This window comes from Corvus hawaiiensis, chromosome 14, assembly GCF_020740725.1.
Source record: "Corvus hawaiiensis isolate bCorHaw1 chromosome 14, bCorHaw1.pri.cur, whole genome shotgun sequence".
Lineage (NCBI taxonomy): Eukaryota > Metazoa > Chordata > Aves > Passeriformes > Corvidae > Corvus > Corvus hawaiiensis.
The window spans coordinates 13,104,465-13,128,869 of NC_063226.1; the positions used below are offsets into that span (position 1 = coordinate 13,104,465).

At 39.6% G+C, this 24,405-nt stretch overlaps 1 protein-coding gene across 7 annotated transcripts in view; it reads right to left on the reverse strand.

The window, feature by feature from the left end:
• Window positions 1–24,405, reverse strand: part of TENM1 (teneurin transmembrane protein 1) — an 834,650-nt gene that overhangs the window by 89,083 nt on the left and 721,162 nt on the right. For 6 of the 7 annotated variants that reach the window (XM_048318357.1, XM_048318358.1, XM_048318362.1 and 3 more), the window contains 3 exons: window positions 11,432–11,617; window positions 10,340–10,363; window positions 7,920–8,066 (listed from right to left, as the gene is read on the reverse strand). In XM_048318357.1, the coding sequence (XP_048174314.1) occupies window positions 7,920–8,066; window positions 10,340–10,363; window positions 11,432–11,617 (357 nt within the window). The remainder of the gene's footprint in view (window positions 1–7,919; window positions 8,067–10,339; window positions 10,364–11,431; window positions 11,618–24,405) is intronic. The other variant, XM_048318361.1, reaches the window with a different exon arrangement.

A 24,405-nucleotide genomic window follows, 5' to 3' on the forward strand; every position in this document is an offset into this window, starting at 1 on the left:
TGCTTCATGAGCAGCAAGACAGGAGGTGCAGAAGCACCAGCTCCTCTGTGGACTTAACACGGCATATTTAGCTTAGACGGCTGTGTGTATTTTAGGCATATTAACTACAGTTGTCTGAGAAATGCAACTTCCAGCTTTTCTCCAAACAATCAAATAAAATTTAGAAGAGAAACTGACATGGACAGAACTGAAAAATACTTTTCTCACTTTGTGAAGAAGTAAAATAAAACACTTATTTTGGGGCAAACAGGGAACTCTTAAGCCAAAATAAAACCTTTCTTCCACTGTAGGCTTATTCAAGACATTGGTTTTAAATTAAACATTTTTGAAGAAAAAAAGGAAGAAAATCCAAATCTAAAACCTCCAAAGAAAATTCCTATAATTTAGCATGATATCCATCAAAATGGACCAGGTAAACCAAACTGGTACAGAATCACAAGCTACATATGGAGACAGGTTGTGATAATGCAAATCATATTAGTAAGTGCATATGAGGATAACATTTTCAACAAGCCAATCCTATTTGAAATGAGATTTTTAATCCAGGAGAATAACCCAGAAAAAAATACCAAATAAATCTTGTTTATAAACTATATAGTCAAATTCATTCACTTGAAAATGCTACAAATACATTGGTCAGTTCTCAACCAATGGTCACAATTTGAGTTAAATTTTCATATCAGGAACCAACTATTAAAAAGCTCACCGTGTTAGCAAATCAGCAGGGTTTCTTTTAAATCTCAGGAGACAACAGTCAGGAGCATGAACAAACTACTACAAACAGCAAACACTGTAATTCATACAGCAGGGGATCCTGTACACTGAAGTTTTTACTGTCAATTACCCCAAAGTGCAGACTAAAATGTATTACAGATGTGTAAATGGTTTTGGTTTGTTACCAGCATTTTAAAATTTATTTTATATGAAAGACAGCCAGGCAGATTCATAGTACACTACAGATATATAATACAGTGATTTACATTTTGATGAGTCTGAGATTATGGCTTCCCATCATCTCTCTTTTGTATGCAAGGATAATGATGAACTGGGGTATTTTGCTTTGTAAGTGAATTAGAAAATTAAAATATGTTTAATATTACTGCTAAGACAGAATTCACAAAGATTGACTTCAGGATAGAAAGCACTTCGTAGTATTCTTCAATAATTTAAACAACCTCAAAGGGAAGGCAGAGCATGCCAAAACAAGTTGCTCTGTTTTCAGTCACACCACTCCTATCTGCATTGCAATAGATCACAGAACCAGGACAAGATTTTCCTATTCCTTTGCTGGGGAATAGAGTTTTTCAGGAAGCCTTCTATAAGGAATGATATTAATATTTATTGTGTCAGGAGTGTGTGTCAATGGAATCACATGAAGTTTTCCATCAAACAAAATGTATTTTCTTGCTTATACATTTATATATATACTCCTTATTCCATATGATGGAAGGGATGTCACAAGTGTTGTGAAATTAATTCCTCAGCTATGCTTCTGCTGCAGTCATAGAAGGCTCATGTTGTGCTTGGTACAGCACATTTCCTAATGTACACATTGGGCAGCAATCTCTCTTCTACAGGCATGATCACCTTCAGCAGCCAGAAAATTGGCAATGGAACTGTGGCTATGGACCTACCTCTCCACTGGTTACTTTCCAGCAATATATATCTACTTTCTATGTCTGGGAAAATGCTGCACAGTGAGTGCACTTCGTATGCTATGTATTTGAGCTTTCCATGTGCTGCATAATACTTGCATTAAGTTCTCATTAAAATGAAATGAAATGAAATAAAATAAAATAACAGTTGGAAATGAAAAAGGCTTTTTTTCAGCCCTAAGTTAATTGCAAGAACATGGAACAAGTCATATATTTTGTGCCTGATACAAACAGCTCTGTCACCTACTTTCCAAATCCTAGCATCTCTATTCTTCTCATCCACCCCTGAAGTACTTGAAATTCATGACCACAAATATGGGAATATCACAATAACTCATGTTGCTGAAAATGGATCTGTGTTCACAATTAGTACAAATTGTCTAGATACAATTTCAGGAGCACTCAAGGACAGTAAAGAGGCACTGCATGGGGACACTGGTAAGGGGACAAAGTGGTTCACACCAGCAGTGGTGGCTTCCCCACCTCACCAGTGAAGCATGCAACAACTTGCACAGCAGCTTCTTTTCTATTAAACCACTGAGATACTTTATTAACTGGCTATGAAAATGAAAAATTCAATCAGACTCTACCTCCCATGTTTCTGATGTTAGTTATTTTAATAAACCATCCACTATCATTAAGTTCTGGTGAGGAAAACGTAACTAGTTAGCAATAAAACTTAAAATTGCTATTCTTCTGCTTAAAAGTTCATGAAATGAGCAAAGCTCTCACCTTTTCAAGCTTTTGTCACCCATGCAGAAGATAGTAGTGAAGTTAACTACCTGGTTAATGTAAACTAATAGGTTTGAAGTCTTATGGATATCAAACCCAGAATACTACAAGTGGTGTAGGTGCTTATATGGTGCATGAACATGTATGCAGACACGCTTACAAACACACCCTAATGATGTACTTGCCCAGCGACATGAAAATCAAATCTCTAAGCAATATGCTGTACTTAGTTTTGGGCACCATGATATAAGAAAGATATAAAGCTATTAGTAAATGTCCAAAGCAGAGCTATGAAGGTGAAAGGCTTAGAGGGGAAGCCCTCAGAGGAACATCTGAGGTCACTTGGCTTGTTCAGCCTGGAGGAGACTGAGGGAAGACCTCATTGTGGTCTTCAACATCTGCAGAGGGACAGGCACTGACTGATCTCTCCTCTCTGGTGACCAGTGACAGGACTTGGGGGAACACCATGAAGCTGTGTCAGAGGAGGTTTAGGTTGGATATTAGGAAAAGATTCTTCACCCAGAGGGTGGTTGCACACTGAAACAGGCTCTCCTGGAAAGCTGGCACAGCATAAAATCTGACAGAGTTCAAGAAGTGTTTGAGTAACACTCTCAGACACATGGTGTAATTTTTGAGGCTGTCCTGTGCAGGGTCAGGAGTTGCACTTTGATGATTTTTGTGGGTCCTGTTCAGCTCAGGATATTCTATAATTCTGTAAGTATCAATGACTTTCATTTTCACTGCTGCAGAGCAACCCAGAGGGCCATGTGTGTGTCAGTGCACTCCTGTTCCATCTATACTGATCCCAGTGAGTGCAAGCCAGAGATGGAGCTGTGAGATCTATGTCCAGAACATTTTCACAGAAAGTAAAAAACGGGATTTAAGTTTCTCCTTAAATATTGCCTGTGCTGACTTTATTCACCACAGGCTCAGTTAAGTCTAATTAGTGTTGCCAGGAATCTAAGCAAACGGAATCAAAGAGTAACTTCAGAAGAGACTAAGCAGCAGCAGCAGCAACTGTCAAGAGTCTCTAATGCTTATTCATATGCATTAATTCAAAGTGCCCAAATTTTACCCATAATACATAGCATGCAGCAGACAGTGAGGCTGTTAAGCGGGAACGCTGGTGTTTATATAAGGAAACCCATCAGTGTACCTATGGAAAGGCTGTAAGTGTTTTATCCAGTGAGTACCAGTAGTGTTTGGCCTTCCACACTCGGGACAATACAAATATATCAGGGTTTTCAGAAACTGTAAGTATCCCTAGGGAGTCCTCGCTGCTCAGCAACAATGAAAACCATTCCCATCAGTATTATTTATATTGGGTAATAATAGCATATTACTTATATATGGACTCAATATCTCTGTGATGGATAGCTTATTAAAACGCCAATGGACGGGTCAGAAATACATCAATATTTTAGCAGCACTGGTTTTCAACCCAAGGCTATGCTGAGTCATATATTTCCTTGTGCTTGGAAAAGCTTGGAGAAAGCTACAATAACTGTCTGAAGTGACTGAAGGCATATTTGGAAAAGAATTCAAAGCTTGTAGTAAACAGTATTTTCCTTAAAAACAAACAGGCAAAATTGATTAATGAAAGAAAAACGATAAAAGGAGATGCAGGCAAATTTAAAAGGAAGATCTGTATCAAACTAACTAATGGGAATGACAGGCTGCGACTTTCAGCTTGAGACAAAGACCTGTTTGTGCAGCAGCTGGGTAAATAGATGTCCAAAAAACAGGCAAATTGTAGCTTGGCTGCAATTGAGTGGGGTGTGACGCATGAGTGCCCTGTGTGCTCCCCCACCTCAGTGGTGTGTTCTGCCTCCTGCCCCAGGACACAGGCACTTTGTCTGCAAAGAGCTCAGCAGAGCTTTCCAGAGATCTGGAGCTACTGGAGCTTCTAATGAGTCCAAATTAGTGGCAGGACAAGAGGAAATACCCTGCTCAGATGAGCTGAACGGCCATCTTATAAACTGAAATCATGTGAGTCGTGACAGTTAAAGAAGGAGAATACAGAATGGGGAATTATGCTGAGGGAAGCCACAGTGAGGGAAAGGCCCCACTGCAAAGGCCACCTGCTTGACTCCTTGGCATTTTTTAATGGACATCACACTGCTAACAGACTGCAGAAGCACTCCATGAGAGCAAGTGCAAACCATGCCATCGTGCATCTGTTATAATGCTAAGACCTTTCCACTGATATTTGTAGTGATATTTGAACAGGTAAACATGCCCTTAAGTCTGCAAGCAGGAAAAAGCTAACAGAGAGTTATGAGCTGGAATGGGAAAGGCAGTTATGGTACAGTCAGGGAACAAGTGCAGCGAATCCTAACGGGGCTCTAAAAGAAATTGTACTTTCCCTGCCCAGGAGAATAGTCCACACATGTTTTACCTTACCACCAGGAGAAACTGCACTGAAGGGATCTTGGTGCTTCAGTGGCTGCAGGACCAGGAACATGGGAATATGCTTATGGCTTTTCTTTATAAGATTGTATCAGTTCTTAAAATATGAATTCAAGACTTTCCCCCTCCCAAAGCTTTTGTGCTCTTAATACAGGCTAAACAACAACACTAACACTTTCTCATGCCAATCAAATGACATTATTGAATCCTTATGGTTGGGATTAATCTGCTTTTTTTCTACTATGTCCCTGAATGTAGTTTTAAATGTCAAAAAACCTCAGTTTTTCCATCCCTGAAAGTACCATGTGACAAATTAACTGAAAAAATAACTGAAAACAAAACAAAACAAAATTATCTCTTTGTCTAAGTTCTAAAATTAGACTTTGTTTGAAATTATAATTGCTCAACTTTACTAGAGCTTTGTTCTTTGGTGGTGATCGCCTCAAGAACTTGAAGCACAATAGGACTGAGATATAAATATTCAAACACAACTGGAATGATTAAGACCTTTGCTAGGTGAGAATGCCATGATTTGGCCTATACAAGGGCACTAAATTATCTCTTGGGCTATGTGTCACTGACTGAATATGATCACATCCTAAGAGCTTAGGAAGTTACCACCTGTCAGCTGTGTTTCTTTAACTCAGCTGAGTGCAAACTCTTAACTCACCTCAGCTACAGGTGAAAATGCTAATAACTTCCATCCTGATGAACCTCCAGCTGTGTAGCTTGATGGATGGAAACTTGCTATGTCACCATAATATTCTCACAGTCTAAGGCTCAACCTCCCAGCAAACAGGACTTAAGAGGTAATGTCACACCTGCTTCCCAATTCCCGATTTTCCTGTTGTGTTGGTATACAAACACTGAAACACACAGCTTCTGATTTCATATTCATCTTACACTGGTATAACTCCAATGACTTTAGGGGAATTTTTCTAATTTATACTTATGCCAAATCAGGTCCTATGAACTTCATATATATATATATATATGTATATATATATATACATAAAGGGAAGTGGTTATAATATGTAGATATAATTTTCTTTTCTTATACAAAATTGATTGTGAAGAAAACTTAATTACATTTAGCCCATGTGTAGCAGTCAGATTAATTAAATATTTCTCTCTGCACTTATCTCTCATTTTAATGTCAACAGAGCTGTCCTAGACCATGTTATGCTGCCGTTAAGAAGGAAAAAGAAAATTGCTTTTAAAACCTGCAGTGAAAGGATGTTAAGTGTCTGCCTTAAACTGACAAATTCAAGGAGATTTAGAGTTAAAACTGCCAACTCTTCCAATAACTCTCTGTTATTGCAGAATATAAAGCACCCAAAATCACAATACAGGGCAGTTTACACAGAGCCGGTTCATAGAGCGCATCAGAAAATGCTTTCCATACATTACAGGCTAAACAGGGTTTGAGTGGGCAGATTTAAGAGTGCAGGCGGGTGAGTCAGTGGCTCAGACAGCAGGGGAGGGCACCAACAGATGGGAGAGCACAGGAGGCAGGGATGCCAGCTGTGGGACCTTGTGTGACAGGGACACACACTAGTGTAGGAGAGCACAGACAGTGGGTAGAGACATGGTTGTTGGACCTCTTGGAAATAAGGTGGAAAAGGAAGGATATGAGAGGAATAAGGCAATTTTGAATAGGGTTCAGAAACGAGGAAATCTTTGCCAAAGGACAGCAGGGTCTTAGAGCCCACAGGATACAGAATCAGAAGGTCTCAAAATATATCTGTAAATGAGGAATCATCACTGAGTCAGAATGTTTCTATTGAGGTCCCACAGTGAGCTCAGTTCTTGGATCTATATCAAGCTTAATTTATCAATGACCTAGAAGAAAACAGACAATCATCATAGTAAAGTTTGTCCCTACAGCTGAGTATAAGATCTCACCCAGGACACTGACATGGTCTTTAGGTGTGACACAATAAGATAATGTGTATTTCAATACACCTCAGTGTACAATCTAAGGAAAAGTATTTAACTGTGCTTGGGGCTGATCATAAAATCATAGAACCATTTGGGTTGGAAGGGACCTTAAAGATCACCTTGTTCCAAACCCCTGCTGTGGGGAGGGATGTCTTCCACTAGACCAGGTTTCTCAAAGCCTCATTCCAACCTGGCCTCGAATCCACTCTCTGAATGAGAAAGCTGCACAGCTCTGAGAATGGGACAAGCACATGGTAAGGGCTTTTAGTAAGTGGAGGAGAGAAAAGCAATAGTCCTTGACTGTTCAGTAAATGAGTATTCCTAAAACAGATAGGAAAAATAATTAACTCTGAGAGCAACCAGTGAGGAATATTGTGGCTTCTCTCCCACTGGCAAGTTTGAAATAGAGTCTGGATGTTTTTTCTTAAAAAACAAGCTCCAACTAGAGTATTAGAGTATTGGAAAGGAAGCAGAGACCAGCTTATGAAAGAACTATGTTTTTCCCCAGCATACCTAAAACTTACACAACCTCAGAATGAAATCAAGACCACAGAAGAGGAGGAAATGATTATTTCAGTACAGGGCTCAGTTTATGGTACTTTCCAAAATCTCTTCTGCCTACTTTCTACACTAGTTTCCCAAACAGTCCTTCAAAAGTAGGTCCAGATAAATGCAAGAACTGTGGTGTGTCTCAGTAGAAATATTAAGTGAAAGACTTATGTTAAAAAAGCAACTGTAAATGTGCACTTAATGCTTGCAAATATATTAACAATAATAGAAGACTAACTGGATGCATTTTGACAGGCACAGAGGTTTTTTTCATTTGGATATCTCTTGGCTGTTTTTTCTAAAAGACTGACAGAATTATGAGGAAGAGTGGAAAGGCGATAGAGGAATTTACTTATTACACTTTTGTTTTGTTTTGCTTTTCATGAGGAAAAAAAACAAGTACTGGGATGGTAGATATGGCTACAGATACTTTCTGCCTTCAGTAGCATCCAGCACAAGGATCTGTTCCCACACTGTGCTGCTTCAGATGAAGTCAGTGGAACAACTGTCTTGAGCAAACAGACAAATACTGACATTTTGTGATAAAAAGGAAAGCGTACACCAAAACTATGGATTTAAATGGCAATCAAGGATATGACAGATAAACAGAGACACATGAATTATGTATCATACCTCCATCATTGTCCAGGTTATCTGCACACACCATTTCCATGACAACGTTACATCCCGAGCCACTCCAGCCCACTTGACAAACACAGTGCCACCCATTCTGATCAAGAGTGCACCTCCCATTTCCATAACAGAGACCTGGGCAACCATCTAAAATAGAAAGTGCAAAAAAAAAAGCCTTCATGAAGGGATATTTTCCCTTATTTTGTAGTTGCAATTATTCATTAACATTCCTACTTCCAGCATTATATTTGCTGCCTTCAAATGATGATAGCTTGCAAGCCACTTACATTTCTGGACGAATATGGAAAACTCCCCAACTTGGTTCTTCCCTTTGCTTGCCCAAAAGTAGTTTCTCAGTGAAGAATGAGGATTTTTTTTAGTGTTTAATATTTTGTGCACAGGAAAAAAGTGAGTAAAGTCATGCTATAAAGTTCTAAAGTCATGTCCATCTCTTTCTCTACTGAAAAATAAACTGTAGTTCACTAACAGTATCATACACATAATCAAGATTTATATCAAAGTTACACATGGAAAATATTGTCTAAATGACAAACTAGCAGCTGTGGACACAATCCTACACATTGCAGGGAGTGAAAGTGACCTTTTTATTCTGTTCATAAATACTCATCTGACTGAGAAAAAGCCAATTTGATTTATGTCACAACACAACTCTTTCCACAGAAGACAACTGAGGGAGCACTGCCTTCCTGTTCCACTTTCTCCTGTTATAACTGATTCCAGCAGGACAAACACATGCCCTTTGGTGGTGCTGATTCTAGATCAAAACTGGACCAAGGACTGTAGCATCCTCTTGATTATACACTTGCAACTCTGAATCAACTTTGGAAATTCACGTCTAGATTTCTTGCCTGTAAGAGTGAGAGAGGAATGGTCTCTTGGATGTGTACACTCATGTCCATCTGCTTGCATAGCGCAGTGCCAGCTCAGACATTTGTCAGATCCTCACCATGTCACACATGCAGCCAAAGGACAATGGATAAAGCAACGGCAATTGGCAATACGTTTGACAGAGTGAGTGGCATCACTTCTAAAATGGCTCTTTTTGCCAGCATAGACATACAGGGTCTGAAAGCCCTTGCTCCTGATACTGATCATCAACACATAGGTGTTATCAGAGAGAGGGTTTTTTTGAGGAAGGAAGAAGACTCAGTGCCTGACAGCCCAAATGGACTTTGGAGGAGCCAGTCAGAGAGTCTGGTCCGTCAGGCTGTGATTCACAGCCCCACATGCAGCACATTTCCCGGGAACTTTACATGAGACATGTGACCTCCCTCCTTCTCACCCTTGGCAGTTTATCAATCACATCTGCAAACAGAGCGATCAGAGAGTCTGACCCTCTTGCTCAGAAAAACTGGAGATGGATCGCACCATCTTCTCACACGGAGTTATGGAAGATGCTACTCCGAAACAACATGAACTTGGCAACCACCAAATATACTATAAAAGCCTCTTTCAGGGAGTTGGGGGAAAGGGCAGGATGTGAGAGCTCTTTTGGGTAATGTGGATGTTTTTCCACTTTCAATCACTGTCCTGCTGAGTTAATTAATTTCTTGTACATGATTATATTTTGCTACTGTGTGTGGTTATCCTCTAAGTCTATAAATGCAATAAAATGAATGCCTAAATGCTTTTATTATTATCTAATTCCAAAGAAATGAAACAAGAAACAGAAAATAAGCACTCAGGTCTTTCTGAACTAATGGTTGGTTTGGTATTTCTGTGAGCAGCATTTCTGGAAGGGGCTGTGCATCACTGCTCTGCTCAGTATGGCCCAGGCAGAGGGACTGCTGTCACACTGGGGGAAGGTTCTTGCACTGACATGAATGAGCAGGACCTGCGGCAAGGCATGGGAATCAAATGAACAGCACCAGACACAAAGCAACATCAAATTTAACTCTTGTATCAAATGATTTGAAGAGAACTAGATCACATCTGGCACAGACAGCTCTAGAAAACAAGAGTACTTCTCTATCAAAAGAAACTTACTTCAAGCATAAATGACAAAAACAATTATTTTTTGTTCTCATGGGAGACAGTATCAACACAAGCTTTTTAGCAAGTCCTCAGCTCTGGCACTACTTTGGATGGTAAACAAGAACAAAGAATGGATTTGCCTAACACAGCACATCAGATGGCCCTGTAAAATATGCTTACATTGCTACAACTTTGCAAATGAGTTGAGCACATTACTTATTAAAACCTGCATTTTGTGCTGTAAACCTCTGTCTCCATGTGTGCATATATATCTATATATATATGTCCATAAACAAATGTGCCATCTATTCTGGGAACTTAGCAGTCCAGAAGCTCAAACAAAATGGGTAACAGAAAACACTCAATTCCCAATACTTTTGTATATTTTCATTACTTTTTTTGGAAAGCTGTTATGAAAAACTTACCTTGGACAGCATCTAAGTAGTGAGCTTAAAAAAAAAAAAAAAAGAACAAAACTGAGATGGATCAAACTTCTGTACCAAATGAAAATACATTTACTTATGGCTTGACACCTGTGGGCTAGATATAAAATGTCTCCCTCTTCCTGCAGGCAGATCTATTCCTGCTGCTGTGACCAGAACATTGTATTTGTGATCGTTCTCCATTTGATGACAAGTGTGCAGGGGCCACACCTGGCACTGCCTACAATGTGAACGGCAGGTCTATTTATCTTTTTAAGTATTTTGGTCCTTCTCTGGATTTGCTCTAAACAACCTTCAGAAAATTAGGCTGTTCCTCCATCAGAAACCTAATTCTTGATTTAGCAAATCTGATTTAGTAAATTCTAGAGCCAGGGAATGAATTATCTTAAAACGGTCAAGATAAAGACGACACATTCTAGATTTTCTTTCAAGAAACAAATGTGAGACCTTACACTGCTCATCTTTGAAAATTAGATATCACTTTGGGACATTTTAGGGAGAAACACTCTTGGACTTTGCAAAAAAAAAAAAGTTGAATTGCATAAAAGATCTAACTATTACATTTGTATAGTAGACTAATGATTCTAAAAAGATCTGACAGCTTTACCTTATTAAGAATATTGTTAAAAGTCAGCTCTAAAAAAATACCATTAGCAATAAGTAAAATATGTAAAGGCAAGAGACTTAATGCAAGAATTATGTAAGCTAAATAATAGCTTTTCCCCCAAACACCTTCTATTTTTTAAACATTTTTTTCTTTCCTGACTTCAAAGTTCACATATGAACACATCCCAAAGATATGTTAGGACTGAGATATCTCTCCTTTTTGTGTGTTTTTGTTGGTTTTTTTTTTGAATCAATTAATGTATGTTATTTCCTCTATACAGAAAGTTGTGCCAAGTTGCTACTTTGTGGGACAAACAGGGTGCAGGGGCACATTTTTTATACCTGTCTGGATTCCGAGTCTCTGTTTTTCCAAACAGATTTCAATCAGAATGATGGCTGTGGCAGATCTGTGTAGGACTGGTGTAAGATTTTATGTATTTCATTTCTTGAGGCACAAAACCCCCTTACCAATGGTGCAGTGGTCCCCTTCCCATCCGGGGCTGCACTCACACTTCCCGTCCTTGCACTGCCCGTGCTCGGCACAGTGGGAGTGGCAGGTCCGTTCTTCACAGGTGGGTCCCACCCAGCCCTCTTCACACTGGCATATCCCTCTGGAGCAGACACCGTGGCTGCCACAGTCCAGGGTACACAGCTCTGCACATGAAAACAAAAGTACACCATGTGGAACAGCACTTTCATACTGCAAATAGACTTTGCATCAAGACTAATTCACTTCTGTATGACTATCACTCATCAGTTGGATCAAATATGGGATTTTATCACTCAGTACAGACCTTATAAAATCTGGCTGCCTCCTTCTTTAGCAGCTATTGGTCAGATCACTTATTTGTTTGGGGTGGGGCTGCAAATGATGGCTTTGCAGAGGGTAGAGTAATAGGTCTAAACCAGACAAACAACGACATGAAAAGTCTGTATCTTTTGACTGATTTCTTCTGAGACTCAATTCTAAAATCTCTTACAAACTCAAATATTGTGAGCTGAATTAAAGGATAGAGTGGCATATAAAATACATATAAGCAAACCAATCTTTTAGATATTCAAATGTAGTGATGACAAAATGGCCTTCACTTGCAGTACAGAGAGACACCAGAAAGGTAACAGGGAGTAAGAGATGAGGCAAGCACCTCACTCTGACAGCAGTATAAACATTACATGACCTACGGGCCATTCAGATCCCCCTAGTTCTAAAATGGCTTTCAAGGATTCAGACTTTTTTTTTCCTTCCTGACCTTCATGAGTCAACTGCTAAGAAACCACAAAAGTTGTTTCAAGTAATTCATTGCCCTTGGAAGAATTTCTCTCCCTGGGCACTGTAGAACAGCCCTGATCATGAAGTGGTATGAAAGTCCTGAATAGTTTCAATACATCACCATATGCCAATTGCAATTCTACTTCCATGTTTACTAAAGTTGTTCTGTGAAAAGAATGCTTTCATTATAGAAAGGTTCCATGTAGTTTGAATTTGTTTAGAATAATTATTGTAAAGAGACAGAATTTGCTTGTTATCCTGCAATTAACCTGCTACAGAAATGTCTCCTCCTTCTTCCTCTCAGAAAGCAGCTGATAGCACTTAAGTATAAGCCAAACACTCATGTCTGCTCTGATTTCAAATGTCAGTGCTACATATTTAGTTGTGGCAAGAATTTTGCCTTGACAGATTTTAAACAATGATAATTTAGATCTTGGAACTATTGTATATAAACATCCTTAAAAGCATCTGTAGTGACAAATGCTGTCACTTACATACCAAGAAGAGTTTTTCAAGTTTAAATTGAAATCTTATCTTCCAATCATTTAACACAAAGAAAAAAGCATCACAGAACTGGAACAGCACAGTGACATCAAAGACATGCTGGGCTCTGTCTTGAGTGAGAGTTTAGCCCTTGTTTTTGGTAATCGCCAGGGTGACAGCACAGAGCACAATCAAAAGGATGGGTGAGTGACAAATGGCAAGAGCATTGTCAAACTCAAATTCAGAAGCAGAAGGCATGGTAAAGAATATCACACAAAATTCAGTAAAAGCAACTGCAAAGTACTGTCCTTAGGAAGCCAAAATCAGCTACATAAAAAATAATTAAATTTACTGTTTGGACAGGGAGTTGTGTTATACTGGAGTACAAGATATAAATAATTATCTGATGATATAATTCTACAATATTCCTGAAAAAGAATATGTAAGACAAGAATAGAAACTGCTCTGTTACATTCAAATGAAAAACTGTGCTGAGTCTGGGGTATTATACCTTAGAAAGCCTTGATTGCTGCCTGCTGATCATGTATTAATCAGCTTCATGCCTTGGACTGCCTGCCTGTAGGTACTGGAAAGGATTTCTTCCCCCTCGCTGCATAATTTGTCTTGGCTCTTTTGTTTTGTTACTTGTTTGTTCCTTGGAAACCTGGGAGTTCGCTTGGAGGTCTATAGGAGAACTTGCTTTCTTACTCCATTGGTACTGAAGCTGTCCAAACACTTGCTCCTATGATCAGGAAGTAAACTGATCCCACCAGATCACAAAAGAATCACCCCCAAGCAGACTGGAAGAGGATCACTGATATTATTTGAACCTATCTTTCCAGCTTGGGGCATTGGCCTACCCCGAGAATTAAATCTAACAAATTACCTGCTACTTTAAGAATTTAGGCTGCTAGAGGGATGCGTTTGATCTCCCCTGATCTCCCTCTAGCTCATTATAGTTATTGCTTTTGATATTTTACTTCAAGTGGCAAAGATTGTTAAGAGGATATTAAGAAATATTGTGTAGTTTACAATATACTGAGCTAAGTGGAACTGATGGTCTTTTTGACCCTCTGGATTGACATTCTACTACACAGATCTTTGCAGTTGTGGTACTGGCTTAGTTCAACTGATTCTGAAACTTCAGGGAAGATTATAGGCATTGGAATACAGAAGTGGCACTGGCTGAAGTGGGGAAACAAAGCAATACATAGAGCTTCTGACCCTGTCAGCAGCTCTAGCAGCTACTACCACTTCTCTGTCTGTAAACAGACTGAAGAACCAGCTGTGGAAAACCTTGAACACATTCCCACACATGGCATGCATGGCTGCATCCCCCGTCTGTCTACCCCGCAGAATCTCATCATGACAAACTCATCTTCCAAACAAACAAAAGAAATAACAGCATGGAGCTGAAGGCAATGTAGGCACATTCCTACCACAGGGACATGGCTAGATCTTGCACATGTTCCCATTTTAAAACCACAAAATTAAACAGACCTTAAAATGTTAGAAAGTTTTCCACTGTTTTCCCAACACATGGAATAAAATACTTAAACACAACTTAAGATCCTAATTTTTAATGGAGATACTAGATTACCTATCTCATCCTAGGTCGGTCCATATCATCTTCACACATCCTTATGTTCTGTGTTCTCCTTTTTGTTCTATTTTCCCTACATAAGATCATACTTGAAATGAACTTACCTAGGTCTTGCCTTTCCTTCTAATAATGATTTTTTTCCCCAAAATATTGAATCTAAATGTTCTTTAATGAAAACCAAACCCAATTTTGTTTGCATCAGATGTAATGAAATGAGCTTTCTTACTTTGAACCAGACACTTTCCTCAGCTACCCTAGTTGACCTGCAGTTCAGCCAACTCACACTTTATCATCACTGAGGCAACCTTGAGACTTACATTCTTTTTGGTGATTTCGTAAGGCTTCAGAAATGCTGTTTACCATGATAATGTATTCTTCTGCCATGCAAATCCAAGATTCTCCACAGACTTCTCATGCAAAGCAAGGGAAATCAAGCCCAACATCATCCTATTAATGCTATGGTAGAACATGCAGCTTTAATCCACAGCTAATTCAAACAACTAAGATCAAAAAAAGGATTATCAGTTCAGGTTGTCCTGTTTTTAAATGCAAAACTATTTCTTAACTCCTCCTGCAAATAAACAAGCCCAAAAACCTCTGTGTAGTGGGGAGCCACATTAGCATTTGCATTTGTATCGAGGGTTTCCGCTGCAGACGGGACAAAATGAGATACTCCAGTGAGTGCTCAGGGACCAACTGCAATGGGAAATTCTACAGTAACTTTAAATAGGTAAATAGCTTCTAATAAAGCTGATGTGACAGCAATTCAGACAGAAGTGAAGTTTGACAGCAAGTCAGACATGATGCAACTGTTCAGCTCACTGGGAGATCTTCCTCCTTCCAAAGCAGTTGGTCCTACAGGACATAGCACTACAAAATACAGCAGAGCCAGCAGTGGGGAAGGGCTTTGAGCTGTGGGTCAGTGCAGCAGTTGAAACAGCCAAAAATGTCTTCTCTGATTGAAACAGCTATTCCACTCCTCCTCCTCTCCATCCATCTCCTGGCTCTGTGATTCCTGCCTAGTGCTTAGCACGTGGAAATGGTGAGATGATTCAGATCATGGAACTGTCAGAAAATTACTCAGTTTATTTTCCTGGGTTAATACCTGACAGCTAGCTGAGCTAAATCAGCCCAAAGAGAGATCAAAGCGGCAATATAGGCAGGACAAGGGAGGAGATGCAAATCCCAGCCTGGAAGAGACTGTCCTGCTGAGGAGCCACAAGCTGTGCCGTCACTGACTGCAAAGGACAAGAGCAAAGAGGTGACTTCTGTAAGGTAACAAGGGAGGCAGGTGACATGAGGTACAGTTTGGATTAGTTGACTCAGGGATATTACATCACAAGCCTTTACTTGTGCTGTTCCATTAATTGCTATTCATTCTTACGATGTACAGTGCCATGCTCACAATTCCTTAAGTTCCTTGACCATGTTGGTGTTTAGGCTTGTAGACTTACATAAACCCATCTCTTCTTTCCCATTCCTCTTTGTCATAGTTTAGTGGGATATACACCTGCCTGCCTGAGCTCTAAGGCAGACCTCGTGCTGGGTTGCAGGCTGGTCTGTGGCTAAGAGACCCACTCCTCAGGACATGTAAATTTTCATGGTTCCCAGGAAACCAACTGAGTCACCCAAATTCACAGTAATTCATGGCCCTGCATCAATTTTTGTACCTGTACACTTCGAAATCCAAACAAGGTTATCTAAATGTATGTCTGGAAAGTTAATTTTGTTTTTGAAACAAGCCCAGCCGTGCAGAGTCACTGCAAGCATCATGCTGGCAGAGTGCCGGGAGCTGGCCTCAGCCGACCCCTCAGCAGCTTCCCTCAGACTTTCATCAATACAGTTTGCATCAAATCTAAAATTCAGAGTCCTCAGACTTACACCAATTAATAAAGAAGAGACTTTAAAAAGGTTTAACTCAGTCTAGAATTTTTACTGACATGTTCTTAATTCTGAATGCTCATTAATTTCTTGGAAAAAGGCAAATGTGAGCTGCGAACCATTATTTGTACATATTCTTGAGAAAGAGACAAATAGTTGATCATTCCTGAGCTAATCTAAAAAGCATTAAAAATTCACTCCAGACTCTTCATTTTAATTACCTAAGTCAACAATGAGTTCTTTCAAATGTGTTTTATAATAAGTTCCTACTTATGTGTTATGAAAAGGGAAATTAAAGCTAAATATTTTATAATTTATAATGATAAGGGAAGATTTTAGTGTTAATTCAATATATGTCAGAAATAACTCCTAGAAAATCATGCTAAGAATACAAAACTATATGTAAACAAAAGTGGCCACATACTATGAAACACTCACTGTACTTTTGTTCAGTAGTGAGTCTTGTTCTACAGATAGTCTAAACTTTCAGTATTAATAATTTTGCTATCAATTTTTTAATAAGTGGCTTTCCATAAAGATTAGAAATTAATCTACCCAGACTTCCACCCAATAAGCTTAACTGCTAGAGGCAGCAAAAAAATCACCTATCTAGACCTAATAAAGAGTGTTTTTTTCAATTTAAATATACATCGCATTTAATAAGTTTGCATGATAATTTCAACAATGTTCCTGAGCTCTTAAAATTACCTTCCTGCTGTGTCCTGGAGACAACTCTGTTCTACCGTTCATTTTCAGCAACTGAATTTATTAATACAATTTTTTATACCACAAAGAAGTTCAAAAATGTAAAGTTTTAGGAGTTTCAAAAGCACTTGAGCTTTTTTTTTTCCTGTAAAACCCAATGGAAATTTGTTCCCCTTAAAGAAGGTTACCTAGGAGTGCACTGCAGAGGTTTCATGCAGACATCAAGTTTTACATATCTGTACTAGAAGAGATGTTATTTTTATGGTACAGCTTATCTTATTTTCCCAACTTACATAAACTTCTTTGGCAATCTGGATGTTAACCGCATCTGATCTTGGCTTTTCCAACAGTGTCACAGTAGTTAGTTAGGTGTGTAATTTTTGACATTCTTAGCCAACCACAGCTATGCCAATAAACTGTCCCTGGAAGTGTTCAAGGCCAGGTGGGATGGGGCTTGGAGCATCCTGGTCTTGTGGAAGATGCCCCTGCCCATGGCAGGGGAGTTGGAATTGGATGATCTTTAAGATTCCTTCTAACCCAAACCATTCTGTGATCTATGATTAAGCAAGGGACAGCTTTTTTAGGGACAACACAGCAATACTATGTGGGTTATACCAGTGTTCAGTGGCACCTGCTCTTCAAGCTTGAGATGGAAGTCAAAGGGATTTGCAAATGTCTTCAAAACATCAATGCTGACGTCCTTCTCTGTCAGCTGCCAGGTTTTGTGAACGTGCTCCCTTTGGAAAACTGAAATCAGCTTCCTGTGTGGAGAGGCAGCAGTGGTGCATTGCCCATCTCCTCCTTATGCTTCACACCACCGAGGAACACATGATGGGAACTTGCCACAGAACTTAATGTGAAATTTAGTACAATCAGAAATAAATCACTATGATAGATCATCACCCAATGACTGATCTATTTTAACATAAATTAATAGAGAATAGAGCTGCAAAGGACTTCACAGGATCATCTATTATTGTTTCAAATTAAATCATACCTGGCATCCCCTAAAAACTCCCAGCAAGAGAGAACCTATGACAGGACTATACTATGACAGGCAATTCATACTACTATGAGACTGTCTTCACAGACAAATACTCTCTCAATCTAAATTCTTCTTGCTGCAACACTCCTTATCCTTCTCTTCATGCATTGCATGCTAATATCTGACACTGAAATATAATAAAGGTCACCTCACAATACCACAACAACATGTTATAGTTGGGTGAATGAATTCAAAGCAACTCTTTCTGCAAAACGATTGCATTGAATTTATTCTCATATATCTCTCTAAAATAATTTTCACAGTCATTTCCAAAGATTTTGTCCCTGCCCAAAGTGGGACGTGGTGGCCCACCCAAAAAAAGACTCAAAGAGTGAGATTCATCTCACCGGAATTGAAACATTTGTCTGAAATACTTTTCTATTACAGTCTGTTATCAGACTAGAATGCTTAAATTTATTCAGCTATTGATATTTATCCTTTCTGGTACTGTCACGAAGCAAGACTGTAGCACACACATAAAGCTATGTTAAGCCAAAGAAGAATTATTTGGAAAAAAAAATTAAGGCGAAAACAAGTCCTTCTCTAAATTGCATCTGCCCTCATTTCTGGCTCTGAATTGTTGAGGTGCCTTCCCCCTGCCGTGTAGCCCTGGGAGAGGGGCCCTGAGGGCACAGACACGGGGTTTCCCTGCCCCTGCTCAGCCTCGTTCCCATTGGTTGGTTTGTGTTCCCTGCGCGGGCAGAAGGACCCTTGGTCCCGTGACTGGAACAGTTCCTCGGCAGAGCTCCGGCCATGCGGCTGGAGAAATAAACATCTCTGAAACAGCTATCAAGAATCAGCCTATATATATTTCTTTTCCACGGCCTCCTTGTTTGATACATCATGTTACAGAATCCCCACTGTAACACTGAATGATGTTAGAGAGGTTCATAACATATTCCAACTATTTACAGTTTTCCATGCATTACACAAACATGGACATGCCTTAGCCCCTTTAAATACCACTCTTTTTATGTGTCTTCTTGATATATTCTAATACTTAAATTCATATTAAGTACCCCCTTTCCCTCATGATTACATGACTGATAACCTGTTTGTATTTTCTCTTCAGTAGATCTATGGTTTTGCTATGAAATGAATTACTGATTCCAGAAAATAAGCTTTTGTATGGTCTCACTAGCATTTAAAAACCAGCACAGCTGAAATCTAACTGATTAAAGGACTGGTCCAGGCACTCTTCATGTTTTGCCCAGCATTATCTGAGATGATGTTCACCTGGGGGCAAAAAGGCACTTCAGGAGATTGGGTCTTCCTCAGAGAGACAAGAGTTGCAGAAAAGAACTACTGAATAGTCAGTAACTTCAAAAAATAAATGGAGGGGATCTAAACTTCACACATTTGACTATTATTTGGGATAATTCAGACACAACTATTGCACAACAATCAACTACATCTACCAAAGGCAAAACTTCCCCAAAATTTCTTCATTCCCCAAACATTACTTCATTTTAAACTTTCCTACTGTAAGCTCTATGTAGAAAACCTTTCTGATGTCTTGCCTCACAGATACCTAACTACCTTTCTTACCTTCTTACCATTGGCCACAACATAATAAAATAAACCCACTGGAACTAAAATGCTGTATCCTCACTGTTTGTTACTCAGAATGTTTCACTATCCATACAGTGGTGGTTTTAATTGCTTTTTGGGAATAATCCTACCATCATCTCATTGAACCTATTCTTGATGCATTAGGTACTCTATAAATAACTCTTCTGGCCTCCAGTAGGAAGGTTGCCATTAGCACTACTGTGTATCACAAAATATATGAATGCAATTGCATTTAAAAAGTCCTGTAAGGTAGTTTCTGATAATGCTACACCTACCTACAAATATATTTTCTAAACTGGAAGCCTCAATTTGCTGGAAAATTTATTAGTGTAGAAAAGTAATCAGTGGACAGACAGAAAGGTCTAGAGGGCAAATGCAACAGAGGCTGGGGAAAAGACAGAGCAACTTTTTCCCCTTCTGAGATCTTTTATCACACTTTTTTCACCCAGCTTTATTTTTCATCTGATGAAGATTTTCTTCCTGATCCAAATCCAATTTATATATATATATATATATATATATATATATATATATATATATATAAAACCTCATTCTATATTGATTTCGCTGTGGTTCAAAATGGTATTTTTACAGTACAAAAATTTAATCAATACAGCCTGAAGAAGCAGGACTGGTAATGGTAAACATACTAACAGATATTTCATTTCAGGCAGCCAAAGCACTGAAAATTGATACCACTGAAAAGGATTCCTCATTTACCACTGGGAACATCTCTGTTTACCCAGCCATAGCACTGGTGTAAAGGAGAATACAATTATGCTGGGCTTGCCACACAAGAGAACCTCTCTCTTTCTTAGAGGTGATACAGGTTGGCAGGTTGGACAAGGCCAGTGTGGGCAACGTTTAAAATAAACAAGCACAAGTGTAACCTAACAGCAAGGAAGATTAGACTGACACAAGGGCGAGGGGAACCACACAGAAATCTGACCAGGACATTTTTTAAATACCATTTCCCAAGTAAATGTGGAGTTTCCTTGTCAAATTTGGTCTTGTTTTATAATTTGCTTTCACTGTTTCATTTCAAGTTGTACTTGTAGCAGAGCAGTGAGATGTCAGTCATCACTCGAGACTTATACTCTGACTAACAAGATCTGAAATCCTCCACAACACCTCGAGAACCACAAAAGGAAGTGCTGTGCAAAGTCTACCTTGCTCGATATTTTGTTTGATCAAGAGACTGGTATGAAAACAGTCCAGAACGATCTGTCATGAGCTGTAATGAGTGAGATGAAAGCAATGCCTTTGTCCTGACTCACAGAGGGGAAAATGCAATTCACAGTTCCTCGGGCTGAAAAGCCAGCTGTGAAGGAAAAATGGGAAACCTGTTGAGCAAGTGACAGACCACAAGAATCGGGAAGGCATGAGGCCTGTGATAATGATAAGAAACAGGGAGAACAACTTTGTGGGGAAAAAGGAAATAGGCAAAGAGATGGCTCAGTAGATACATTCAATAAAGCTGTCTCACAGGTACAGCCTGAACTAATACACAATCAAAAGAAAATAAAGATTTTGAGACACCTATTTTCAGCAAAACTTCACCAGATTGTCGGAGGGGATCAGGATATGTCTTTATATAAGCACTAAATCTTCTGTGGTACACAGAACAACTATTGTTAACAGTGACTCGGGCTCTGCTCAGAATATAAAGCTTTCCACAATTATTTAATTACTAAATTTGATTAGTAATACCCAGTAAAGAAGTAATGATTTATTTAAGCATTATTTGCAGCAAGTAGGCATCATCTTTAATTCACTGGCTTACAGGATGACCTTTGGATATGGGTACACTCACAAAAATTGTGTTGGTCTGTGCCCTGAATGTTAGATGTACTTTCTGACTTCAGTAATGAAGATATATTTTACTTATCCTATTTTAAAAGAGCTCAAAATGCTGAAAAGGAGGGCATTGGCACTACTTCTCAATGTATTACAGGAACATATATTCGGATTCATCTGTGTAAAAGCACTGGCAGACCACAGGTGACAGAAATGCCATTGTTGCCCAAATCAGACACAGAGTTGGCACTCGGAAGGAAAGGGGATAATGATTTGCAGAATGTACATCTACACACTGGGACTGAATGCTTTTAAAAGAATGTACTTCTATTTTTATCTTTTTTTTCCCCTGAAGAGCCAGTCTACATGGACAGATGGAAATCTGTTAAGCCTGGAGAAGAAAAGCTTCAGGGTGACCTAATTGTGGCCTCCTAGTACCTAAAGTGAGCCTGCAAGGAAGAGGGAGAGGAACAGTGGACATGGGCATGTAGTGATAGGACACAGGGAAGTGGCTTTAAACTGAAAGAGGGTAGGTTTAGATCAGGTATTAGGAAGAAATTCTTAACTCTGAGGGTGGTGAGTCACAGACACAGGTTGCCCAGAGAAGCTTTGGGTGCCTCACCCCTGAAGTTCAAGGCCAGGTTGGATGGGGCTCTGAGCAATGTGGTCTAGTGGAAGGTGTCCCTGTCCACAGCAGAGAAGTTGAAGGGTGCCTTTAAACCCAGGTCATTCTATGATTCAATGAAACAATGAATCAACTAAAATAAAGCTTTGGTCTCTGTGATACCAACAACCAATCTGTATTACAGGAAAAACTACTGTGAGAAATCAAAAGTCATTACCAGCTTCTAAGTAACATCTCGGGTTCACAGCCAAAAGCAAAAGAAGATGAAGAAGCTGGCCTTGCTTCCTCCCGTTTTAGCACAAATAAACAGTTCCTTGGACAAACTCAGCAGTGAGGCACAACAAGCTCTTGCACAAAACCAGGGAGTGCGGCCTCAATCAGCACAAGCTCCACAGCGCTCAGCGTCTGCCTACGAACACCGTGTCCATCCACAGGAGCAAACGTCCCTGTGCTCACAGCTGAGCCTGTGCAGGTGAGTGCAGAGACACAAAGCAGCTCCCAGTAAATAAACCGTAACTTCCTCTGTGTCAGCAGCACAAACAGAAATAGCAGCATGCATCTGGCAGCTGCTGCTCTGTCTGGCTGCTGCCAAACCAAAGGTGCAGCTCATGACTTGCATTTTTTCTGCAGAGCCTGGTACCAGCTCCTCAAAGATGGCAGAGGCACCACCAGGCTGGCCACCCTTCTTCAGGGCATTTTTGAATGCAGCATATGGGGGACCAGAGCAGGAGATGAACAATCACATGCCACGTGAACAATCAGCTCTCTGTACTCTGTCAGAAAATGACTGTGGATCCCAAGGTGATAGACACTATTTTAAAAATCTGTTTATAAAATAGCCAAGGCTTCCTGGACTGAAGAGTGACATACCTGAATGTACACTGTAGCTACAACAAACAAGGAGTTTTTTCTCCATCGCCATTAAAATATTCTTGGATAATTATTATAAATTTATTTGAAACATATTATTCACAAAAACTTTTAAGCAAATGTCCTTATGGAGGGTAGAGACTGGGAAATCCTTACGTGTCTACATATATTACCCTTGCAACAATATACACAACCAAAACCCTTAGAAATGCAGTATAGTGCGAAGTTCTCATGGTTTGACTTTTACCAATAGCAATTGCCTATTTTCAGAGGAAGTTAAAATTCACAGACTCTGCTGCATAAATATGTTGAAATGATAGCTATTTTTGTACAACACTTACCATGACAACAAAAAACATTATAAATATCTGCTTTTTAGGGATTGGTGCAGCACATTTTGCACAACAGATGTTCTGAAATTCACTGAAGGACAAAACCTCTAGTTGTTCTAGGGCTCTTTTGTACCCTTCCTCTAGCAATTCCCATTTGTGCTCTTCCAGCTGTGAGAAAACAGAAGCTCACTCTAACACAAGAACACTCCTTTAAAAGATGGTGGTATGGATAATTTGTGAGAGTTACATCTTTGGATTTGTCTTAGTAAATTAAAAGTGGAAGATTTTCTATGTCATTCTTGTTCTGTTGTTCATCTAGGCTGCTTTTCCCCCTCCACTGCAGCATCCACCAGCAGAACATTCTCACAGCTTCTCTACTTCAGAGTCCTCTTTTACAAAGGGTTCTTGTGGAGTACAAGCCTTCCATAGTCAGAATTTCCATCTTGACACTTTCTTGAACACAGAATGCTCATGAAAGACCTTTCCATCCCATATCCTGTCAGTTGTTTTAGTATGGTTCTTAATCACTTTTCAGTAGATTGACTCCTGTGTAGGCCATGAGGTTGAGATGTAAAAGAGGGATGCAGCCACAAATTTAGACCCTCAAACCCTTCGCTTAGCTTACCTAATTCAAAGGTCCTTGAACCACTTTGGCACCTGAGTTGCTACTAAAATCCCACTTATTGGCCAGGTTTTGCTACTGGATAATGACAGCAGCTTTACATTAAGAGCTCTGGTTTTGCAATCTGCAGGACTTCACACGGGTGTTGCCCAAGGATCCTAAGGAGTATCACTCTCCTGGGGCTGGCCTAGCACAAAGCACAGTGAGGGGGACATTCCTGGACAGGATGGACTCCCTGTAGAGGCACAATGCCATGCAGACAGAGAGGAAAGGCTCCATCAGCTTCCCAGAATGGAGGGTAAACAGAACCATATTGCCATCACGAGAGCAATTTGGGTATCTTGCTCCTGGGTAAGCCAAGAGTTGCTGAGATTGAAGCATCCAAAACTGGGTCTGTGGATTCCATCCTGTGGAAAAAGTAGTACCTTGCTGTGGATTAGACTAGGATTTACAAAAGCTGACTTAACTAAATTGCATTTACATTGGAATGAGGAATATTTCCAATTATTGCTGAATGAGGTGCAGACAGCAATAGATTAAGAATCTTAATTTTCAGGAAGAAAAAGGAAAGGAAAGGGCCATTATTTTTGGCATATCTGCAAAATAAGCAGCAATCAGTTGAAAAACACCCCATGTT